Source organism: Nicotiana tabacum, chromosome 4 (genome assembly GCF_000715075.1).
Source record: "Nicotiana tabacum cultivar K326 chromosome 4, ASM71507v2, whole genome shotgun sequence".
Lineage (NCBI taxonomy): Eukaryota > Viridiplantae > Streptophyta > Magnoliopsida > Solanales > Solanaceae > Nicotiana > Nicotiana tabacum.
In genome coordinates, this window is record NC_134083.1 from 26,782,050 (window position 1) to 26,792,537 (window position 10,488).

Sequence of the window (10,488 nt, forward strand, 5' to 3'; positions counted from 1 at the left end):
CAAGTGTACAATTTTTAGTTTAGCTGTTAAACTAATTCTAAATTGAGATGTTTGTTTATAAAATACGTGAATAAATGGGAGGTGAAATATCTGAAAGCATATTTTAGAAATGGAAGATGAAATATTCAGGTAATTGACAAATTAAAAAAATAAAGCAATTTTCTTTAGGGTTGTCATCATAAAAATAAGTCTTAAAAAACATCATAAAAATAAATAACTTGAAAATTATACTTCGTTCCCCAGTTTCTCTTCAATCCAAACAAAGGATTATCTCTACAATTTCCCCCGCTTCCACTTTCTTTTCCTTTCAAAAAGAAAAAAGAAAATAGAACCCCAAATATATGGCGCCAAATTTAACTTATGACTCCGCTTTTCCCTCGGAAATTAGAAGTTAAACATTTCCCGCCAGCAAATTCAAAAGCCCAATTTCACCAAAATCCAAAAACAATCCCCGCCAAAAACCCTCAGTTACAAAACCCCCCTTTCCCCTCTCTCTTTCTTTCAATTAACACACTATTCTCTCTCTCTCTCTCTCTCTCTCTCTCTCTCTCTCTCTCTCTCTCTCTCTCTCTCTCTCTCTCTCTCTCTCTCTCTCTCTCTCTCTCTCTCTCTCTCTCTCTCTCTCTCTCTTCTACAGTCTTTCTTTTTTCCATTCATTTCTTCGCCTTTCACTGTTTGTTTAATAGGGAAAATATCTTGTTTGGATTGAAACAAATGGCTAAAATGGTGAGCCCAGATGCCATTTCGACTATTTTAGCAAACCCATCACCCGATTCTTCTTCAGATCTTCCTGAAATTATCGTTCAAGTTGTGGATCTGAAGCCCACCGGCAACAGATACATGTGAGTCCTTTTTTTTTTAAAAAAAATTTCTTATATTTGTTCTCATTTTTGTGGCTGTATGATTTTTCAGAAACTCCCATTTCATTCAGATTTATTTGTTTATTTCAAAACAACGATAATGTTATTTTCCACTGTTATCTAAATCTGGTTGTTGAGGGTTATTTTTACTATTAATTGATTGAATGGCATTTGTTATTTTTCAGATATACGTTTTTTTTTTCTGTTGCTAGATTGTTCGTTATATTTGCTTATGGTTTTTCATATCTAACTGCGAGTTGTGTGTTCTTTTGTTGTTGTATTGACTTTAAATCAGCAAATGATACCTAATTACAAAACTGAATAAATATTTAACCTGCAGGTTTTCAGCCAGTGATGGAAAAATGAAACTCAAGGGCATTTTGCAATCCAGTTTGTCATCTGAAGTTATATCTGGATCCATACAGAATCTGGGTCTTATTCGTGTTCTTGATTACACACTCAATGACATCCCAACAAAGAATGAGAAGTGAGTATATTTATGATTGTTATTTTTTTTTTTTTTTTTTTTTTGGATTGGTTTTGGAGGTTTGTATTTTTACCTAATGGGTTACTTAATTTGTTTAGGTACTTGATTGTAACGAAGTGTGATGCAGTATCTCCCGCACTTGAAGCAGAATATAAGGCTGAAGTCAAAAGCCAAGATAATGGCATTGTATTGAAGCCAAAACAGGAGAGTTTCAAGAATGATGTAAAAATGGAAGAAATTGGTTTGAAACCCAAACAGGAAATTCAAACTAAATCTGCTGCTCAAATCGTGCATGAACAACATGGAAAGTGAGTATCTTCTCTTTGTTACCAAAATGTATATTATGATATGGATGTATTGATAAGTTATTAATGGTTTACATGTGGGTGAATTTCAGCATGGCACCAGCTGCTCGAATGGCAATGACAAGAAGAATTCAACCACTTGTTTCTTTGAATCCCTACCAAGGGAATTGGACCATTAAAGTTCGAGTAACTAGCAAGGGAAATATGCGGACTTACAAAAATGCTAGAGGAGAAGGCTGCGTGTTTAATGTTGAATTAACAGATGAAGATGTAAGCAATTTCAGTTACTATCTAGTAATTTGGCAAGTGTTGGAGTTTATGGCATTCATTGTATTACTAACAAAACTTTACCTTTTTAATTCAGGGTACACAAATACAAGCTACAATGTTTAATGAAGCTGCAAGGAAGTTTTTTGACAAGTTTGAACTGGGGAAAGTGTATTACATATCAAAAGGAACTCTTAGGGTTGCTAACAAGCAATTCAAAACTGTACAAAATGATTACGAGATGACTTTGAATGAAAATTCCCAAGTTGAGGAGGCTAGCAATGAAGAGGCTTTTATTCCAGAAACAAAATTTAACTTCGTCCCTATTGATGAATTAGGACCATATGTCAATGGCAGGGAACTTGTTGGTAAGAAATTGCAATCCCAAATCCTTAATTCTTTCTGCTTCATGCATTTACCATTTTCCCGTATACTAATGTTTAAAATCAATGAATTGTAGATGTAATTGGAGTGGTTCAGAGTGTATCTCCTACAATGAGCATAAGGAGGAAGAGTAACAACGAGACAGTTCCAAAGCGTGACATAACTATTGCAGATGAGACGTAAGTTTTAATGTTGTACACTTCTCTTTTGTATTTGCTCTTTCTGTAGTATGTTGAATCAAACAGTTGTTGCTCGCTTTATCAGGAAGAAGACTGTTGTGGTGTCTCTTTGGAATGATCTTGCTACCAATGTAGGACAAGAACTACTAGACATGTCTGATAAATCCCCAGTAGTTGCAATCAAATCCCTTAAAGTTGGAGACTTTCAGGGTAATTGCTGCTTTTCAATACAAAAATTTATCACGACATACATGATCTCTTCATGTTCTAATATCATATTTATTTATATTGTGTTTCAGGAGTGTCTTTATCAGCATTAAGCAAAAGTAATATTGTTGTGAATCCAGATTTACCTGAAGCCAAAAAATTGAGATATTGGTATGACTTTATTTTACTGTGGTATTGATATTTTCTTTTAAGTGTCAGTTGCCTAAAGGCACATGTTCATCTTTGTTCAGGTATGACTCCGAAGGCAAAGAAACTTCATTGGCATCTATTGGTTCTGGTATGAGTCCCTCAACCAAGAACGGAGCTAGATCTATGTACTCTGATAGAGTCTCCTTGCTCCACATAACCAGTAACCCATCCCTTGGAGAGGAGAAGGTAAAAATCTTTAACCCTCCTAGAAGATAGAGAACTTGAATTCTTAGAGTGATTTTGATGATATGGTGCTAAAAGTTGAAGCTTAATATACAAGGAAAATAGAACTTGCTATACTAGCATTGATGTGGTAGTCTATGTAACATCATTGTACTGAACTGGGATTGTCTTTTTCGTTTGGCAGCCTGTGTTCTTCAGCATAAAGGCATACATAAGTTTCATTAAGCCTGATCAGACCATGTGGTATCGGGCATGTAGGACGTGTAACAAGAAAGTTACTGATGCTTTTGGGTCTGGGTATTGGTGTGAAGGATGCCAAAAGAATGATGCAGAATGTAGTTTGAGGTTTGAACATTGGATATTTAGGCATCTTAAACCTCCCATTAACTGTAATGCCTACTGAAGTTCTTACCTTCACGTGTTGATCACAGATATATAATGGCATTGAAAGTTTTTGATGCTAGTGGTGAAGCTTGGTTCTCTGCATTCAATGAACACGCAGAGAAAATACTTGGATGCTCTGCTGATGAACTTGACAAGCTTAAATCTGAGGTAAAAAACAGTCTGTACTTCTTTCCAAACCCTTTATTGTGCTTGTTTTTGTCTGATTGCAATGAAAACAACAGTTTGTGGCTAACTTGACTGAACTTTTCTATTTCTCAGGAGGGAGAAACTGCTTATCAAATGAAATTGAAGGAAGCTACATGGGTTCCTCACCTTTTCCGGGTCAGTGTTGCACCACAAGAGTATAACAGTGAGAAAAGGCAAAGGATAACAGTCAGGGCTGTTGCTCCAGTTGATTATGCTGCAGAATCCAAATACTTGCTGGAAGAAATGTCTAAGATGAATATTTCTATATAATGAGGCTATCCAAATTGAGATTATTTTTGTTATCTTTTAAGGTTGATGAATGCTCAGTAGGATTGGTCAGTAAATCAGTTGTAAATATGTCTCATCACAATTGCTTTATAGCAATTGAGCACTTTGAACTTTGATGAATGCACCTTAGGCAGTTTTGCAGTTTATCATATTTTGTTGTGTATTCACCATTTAGTGATGTTGCAACATTTCATCAAGTGGAGCCCTTGTAATGGAGTGATCATACATGAGCAATTTTGGTTTTTATTGTGAGCATTCTAGAAACTTTGTCGGCCCTAGTATTCTCTACGTTTATAGGGCTAATTGAGATGACAACTACTGATTAAGTGAAGGTTTTTATGCCGTATAGAAGTTACCAACATGCCTGTTGTTTACCAACATTACTTGGCTATTCTGCAGGAACTTAGATGTATGAGAGTATATATCTGCTGCTACTAGAAATCAAGAATAATCTTTAAAAAGTTCGCACAATTCTGCGAGCACTATTCATTAGTCTAAAATAGTTATGGATGGGAGAAAAGGTGCTGCTAAAAGACAGCATTTTAAGCCTTAGATGTGAAGTTGAAATTGGCACATGTAGTTTGACGGAACAAAAAGAATGAACTGAAACCAAGTGTTGATCTAGGAAGGTTAAACAATATAAGATTGTCCTCAAGTTGATATTCTCCTATAACTATTGAAGTAGTAGGTTTAGTCCCACCATTCACAAATCCTAAATATATCACATCTTGGCTAACTTCCACCATTGAACATGCACCAAGCTGTTCCTGCTATTGATCTTATGGAGAGGAGAAGCAAACAAATGAGCACCAGATAGAAGTTACTAAAAGCCATGAAACAAGATTAAGATGTGAAGCGGAAGTCTACAATGTTGAAGATTATTAATGTTATAATTTGTAGAAGCAGTATTTTCAAGTCAACTACATGGTTTATAAAATGTTCTTGATTTAGAAATGGATACGATAAAGATATTGTCGATGAGGAAGAAGCAAGTTGGTTGCAGACTCAGCAAAATTAAATACAGCTGCATAATTTGAGTTTTGACTTTTGAATACTCGACTGGTTCCAAAATTTTGTTCCATCTTTGCTCTTTGATGATTAACTTAAATCAATTCTCGATCTTAAACTGAACCTACTTCGTTTATTTCTTGAAACTAAAGATGAGATTAACTGCATGATAAGTATAAACTGCTAAACTTTTTCGTTTAATAATTTGGAGATTTAATCAGCATTAAGCAAAAGTAATGTAGTTATGAATCCAGATATTCCTGAAGCCAAAAAATAGAGATATTGTTGTGACTTGTTTCACCTGGGCTATTGATTTTCTCTTAAAGAGTCAGTTGACTTAACTTAAGGTCATGTTCATTTCTGTTCAGGTATGATTCTGAAGGAAGGGATACTTCATTGGCCTCTATTAGTTCTGGTTTGAGTCTGTCTACCAAGAATGGATCATGATCTACCTACTCTCTTATAGTCTCCTTGCTTCATATAACCACTAACTCATCCCTTGGTGAGGAGAAGGTAAAAATCTTTAACTCTCTTAGAAGACACAGAACTTGATTTCTAGTGAATTTTTGGTTAAAAAAGTGGAGCTAATAATACAAGGAAAATAGAACTTATCATGCTTATTGTATTCACTCTTTAATGGTGGAACAACATTCCATTATCGAGAGGCCCCCCTGATGGAGCAGTCCAAAACTTTTAGATTCTGGGTGTGTTTTGTATAAATGTTTTCCAAGAAAATGTTTTATTGGAAATCAAGTAGTAATCTTATTCATTTTTCGGTGTTTGATACGCAAATTAAGAAAAATAACTTTTCAAGAGTATTCATAAATAATTTAGATACAATAAATATGAATTCATAAACTTTCGAACCCACAAATTTCATAAACTTCCGAACCGCTAAACTTTCGAAACCGCAAAATTTCGAACCCGTAAACTTTATAATTTTTAAACCCGTAAACTTTCAAACACATAAAACTCCGAACTCATAACTTTGGAACTTGTAAGCCGAAAGATAAAAAAAAAAAAAACTGAAAATATATAAATTTTTTTTTAGAAAAACGAAAAAACAGAAATTTGAAATTATATATATATATATTTTTTTTGCGGGGGTGTAGGGTGGATGGTGACGGAAAAAAAAAATGAAATTTGAAAAACAAAAGCCTTTTTGGAGAGAGAGAGAGGGGTGGGGTTAGGTGGGTGGGTGTGAGAGTATGGGGTGGGTGGGTGAGGGGAAGGTTGAAAAGAAGTTTTGAAAAATATTTTCCACCTGTTGATAAGAAAAATATTTTCCTCAAATTGGAGGAAAATAAGTTTATAAAGAAAATGTTTTAGCCAACCAAACATTGAAAAATTGCAAAACATTTTCCGGAAAATGTTTTGCTCGTACCAAACACACCCTCTGACCAGGAACAATTTATTTATTTTGAGTACTGAAGAAGCCTTTTCTGATCTAGTATTGTCTTGGTTCGAAGGTTTTATTTGGAATGTCAACCCTTAATTTTGCAAGGTTTTTATGCAATTCAGAAGTTCAGATTCAACCATAAGCTACAATACATGTTTTCTAACAACATTATTCCGCATTTCTGCAGGAACTTGGATGTACGGCAGCACTATATATATATGCTACTGCGAGAAATCAAGAATCATCTGACAAAAAGTTAGGACAATTCTGTATGAACTTGTTCTAAGATTTGATCATAAAGTTTCATCAGTATTTGTTTATTTTCTCTTTTATACAATAATTTCGAATAGGACAACAGATACTGCTAAAAGACAGCTTTTTAAGCCTTTGACGTGAAGTTGAAATCGGCACATGTAGTTTGGCGGAACAAAAGGGATGAGCTGAAACCGAGTGTTGATCTAGGAAGGTCAAACTGTAGAAGATTGTCCTCAAGTTGATATCCTCCTATTACTATTGAAGTAGTAGGTTTAATCCCACCATTCACAAATCCTAAACATATCACATCTTGGCTAACTTTCACCATTGAATTTGCACCAAAAATCCTCCAATAGACTTGTTTACTCTGCAACACGAGATCGATGGCAGGAACAGCTTGTCCGACCTTTGTACTACCAATATTTTTTGAGCTGAAACAAGTCTCAAAAGGTGCCACAGCAGTCACTCTGGTCACATTAGAAAGTTCTTGAACGAAAGCTTTAGTCACAGCATCATAGATGGAAGTTTCTAAGATTGTATAAGGACTCCCTGTGCTGATTTTGGTTCCACCATTTCCTCTCTTGTCAATTGAGAGTAATTTTTTGTCAATTGGCACTGGTTTTCCATTCAGTCTAATAGATTTCACTCCAATGAAGTACTCTGAGGAAGATTCATTTAGGAAAGGAACTGATCCAGTACCAAAAGGGTTGGTGATCAAAGGTGTAAAGATGAGATTTTTAGAGACATCAATATTTGGAAGCATCATATAAGGCCCATCACCAAAAAATATGACACCAGCCGATTTGGTGGATGAACTCAAACAAATAGCAAATTTTCTTGGAAAGCTGAAGACTTCAGCTAATTGGGAAGGAAGCGCGATGCCTTATATAAGGTCAAGAATGTAGGAACACAGGTGAAAATGAAGCTTGGGATCTTAACAAACTTACCGGGATTTGATCCATCAGTGGATTGTATCGATAGAACATCCTCACTAATTTCCCCTCCTGAATATAAGGTCTTGATGAATGGATTTTCTGGGGTGTTATAACATGCATTATTACTGCAGCCAATTGTGGGGGTGGAGTTACAGTCTCCACAAGTATTTACCTTTGCAAGCGCACATTGAGTTGAGCCACAATGAGCTGGTCGATAAGAGGAACTCACATAACCATCTTCATAGTCTACCCATAATGTTTGTCCACCAAGATGAATTGCTAACTTAATGGGCACAAGGGGAGTTCTTTGACTGATCTGAGTGATGTATTGGAGAGTAGATGAGTCTTTGGTCACAGGAAGGAGTAAAGCTTTGGGCTGGAAAGAAGTTTGGCCTCTGCAAGAAGAAATGGAGAGGAGAAGCAAACAAATGAGCACCAGATAGAAGTTACTAAAAGCCATGAAACAAGATTAAGATGTGAAGCGGAAGTCTACAGTGTTGAAGATTATTCATGTTATAATTTGTAGAAGCAGTATTTTCAAGTCAACTACATGGTTTATAAAATGTTCTTGATTTAGAAATGGATACGATAAAGATATTGTCGATGAGGAAGAAGCAAGTTGGGTGCAGACTCAGCAAAATTAAATACAGCTGCATAATTTGACTTTTGAATACTCGACTGGTTCCAAAATTTTGTTCCATCTTTGCTCTTTGATGATTAACTGTATCAATTCTCGATCTTAAATTGAACCTATTTCGTTTATTTCTTGAAACTAAAGATGAGATTAAAAATGGAAAGTGTAAACTGCTTAACTTATTCGTTTAATAATTTGGTGATTTAATCAGCATTAAGCAAAAGTAATGTAGTTGTGAATCCAGATCTTCCTGAAGCCAAATAAAGAGATATTGGTATGACTTTTTTCACCTGGGCTATTGATTTTCTCTTAAAGAGTCAGTTGACTTAAGATCATGTTCATTTCTGGTCAGGTATGATTCTGAAGGAAACATTGGCCTCTAAAAGTTCTGATTTGAGTCAGTCTACCAAGAATGGATCATGATCTACCTACTCTCTTATAGTCTCCTTGCTTCATATAGCCACTAACTCATCCCTTGGTGAGGAGAAGGTAAAAATCTTTAACTCTGTTAGAAGATACAGAACTTCATTTCTAGAGAATTTTAGCTTACTCTAGACTGATACATCTTATTAGCATCAACATCATTTTATATGCTGCTATCCTTGAACCTATGGTTAGTAAGGACAAGATTGAGGGCTACATGAGATTCTTGGGATTCCAGGGATGTATCTCTAACGACAATGGAAAAATATGGTGTTTTTGGAAGAACATTTGTCATACCATTGTTTCTACCAATGATGAACAACACATTACTATCAAGATTGAAGAAGGCTCTTCCAACATTACTACTGTCATTACGGCTGTTTATGCCAAATGTACTTCTAGGGAAAGAAAAGACTTATGGTCTAGCCTAGAAAATGACAACAATGGTATTAATGGCCCATGGTGCATTGGAGGAGACTTCAATATTTTCTTAGAACCTGATGTAAAACTTGGTGGTAACCCTCACAAAATGTCTAAGAGCTTAGATTTTATGAATTGTATGGATAACTGTGGGATGACAGATATTGGTTTTTCTGGAGCTAAGTTTACTTGGTGTAACAATTGGAGGCCTAGTAAAAGAATTTGAAAAAGACTACATTGAGTTTTTATCAATGATATATGGGCAAACAAATTTCAGAATACTACTATCAAATATCTAGTGAGAACAGGCTCAGATCACAGGCCTTTGCTTATGAAATGTTTTGATAAGACCAACAACCACATTAAGTACTTTCGATTTCTTAATTTTTGGACTAAGCAAGACGACTTTCTCAACATTGTTAAAGAGGGTTGGGACACTCATATCAGTGGCAACAATATATGGAGACTCCAAGCTAAGCTGAAACTTCTTAGCAGAAAGCTAAGTCAATGGTCTAGAGAATCCATAGGAGATATCCAGAGTAATATCATCAAGTGGGAGGAGAAGATTCAAAGCCTGGAAGAAATGGGTATTATCAACAACACAGAGGCAGACAAAAGTAAAACTAACAAAGCCCATGCAGAATACATCAGATGGATAGATATGCAGGAGTTCTTAAACACTCAGAAGGCAAACATAAAGTGGTTTGGAGATGGAGATAGGAACACAAGCTATTTCCACAGTTTGCTCAGAGAAAAGAGGAGAAAACTTCAATTGGATAGGATTAAAAATCATAAAGGAAAATGAATTCAAGGAGACGGGAAGATTTCTAAAGCAGCTATCAGATATTTCAACGCCATGTTTAACCTCCCTATCTCCAAGCTAGATCCTTCTATTTTGAATTGCATCACTAAGGAAATTACAGAAGAAGACAATGTACTTCTTAATGCTATTCCAAGTAAAGAGGAGATTACAAATGCAATATTCAACCTGTCAGCCATCAGTAGTGCTGGGCCAGATGGGTACAATAGATCCTTCTTCCAAAGTTGTTGGGACATCATCAAAAAGGATATCATAGCCTTTGTTATTGACTTCTTCCAAGGAAAGTCTCTGACTAAATTCTATACTCATACTTGTCTTGTTCTTATCCCCAAAAATGCTTCCCCTTCAACTTTTAATGAATTTTGACCTATTAGCCTTTCTAATTATACTAACAAGATTATCACTAAAATCCTTTTTATTAGGATGAACCCTTTGCTTACTAAGTTAATCTCTGCTAATCAAAGTGGTTTTGTTAAGGATAGACTTATTACTGAAAATGTTCTTTTAGCTCAGAAAATTATTCAATCTATCTCTAATACTAATAAAGGTGGTAATGTTGTAATGAAATTGGACATGGCTAAAGCATATGATAGAATGTCTTGGAACTTTGTCACTGCTGCGCTTAGGAAATTT

The 10,488-nt window shown here is 35.3% G+C and overlaps 2 protein-coding genes and 1 pseudogene across 2 annotated transcripts; 2 read left to right on the forward strand and 1 right to left on the reverse strand.

The window, feature by feature from the left end:
• Positions 1 to 560: 560 nt before the first annotated feature.
• On the forward strand, positions 561 to 4,158 carry LOC107823681 (replication protein A 70 kDa DNA-binding subunit B-like). Its single transcript, XM_075251596.1, has 12 exons — positions 561 to 842; positions 1,201 to 1,347; positions 1,446 to 1,655; positions 1,745 to 1,922; positions 2,017 to 2,287; positions 2,380 to 2,482; positions 2,568 to 2,692; positions 2,782 to 2,860; positions 2,941 to 3,085; positions 3,267 to 3,427; positions 3,514 to 3,634; positions 3,746 to 4,158. Exons 1-12 carry the CDS (start codon positions 715 to 717, stop codon positions 3,941 to 3,943), a joined length of 1,866 nt encoding a protein of 621 aa, XP_075107697.1. The 5' UTR covers positions 561 to 714; the 3' UTR covers positions 3,944 to 4,158.
• Positions 4,159 to 6,444: 2,286 nt separating this feature from the next.
• LOC107823689 (putative aspartic proteinase GIP2) lies at positions 6,445 to 8,350 on the reverse strand (annotated as a pseudogene).
• Positions 8,351 to 8,802: 452 nt separating this feature from the next.
• On the forward strand, positions 8,803 to 9,840 carry LOC142179839 (uncharacterized). The gene is made up of 2 exons (XM_075250724.1): positions 8,803 to 9,229; positions 9,344 to 9,840. The coding sequence occupies exons 1-2, from the start codon at positions 8,803 to 8,805 to the stop codon at positions 9,838 to 9,840; spliced, it is 924 nt and encodes a 307-aa protein (XP_075106825.1).
• Positions 9,841 to 10,488: the final 648 nt, after the last annotated feature.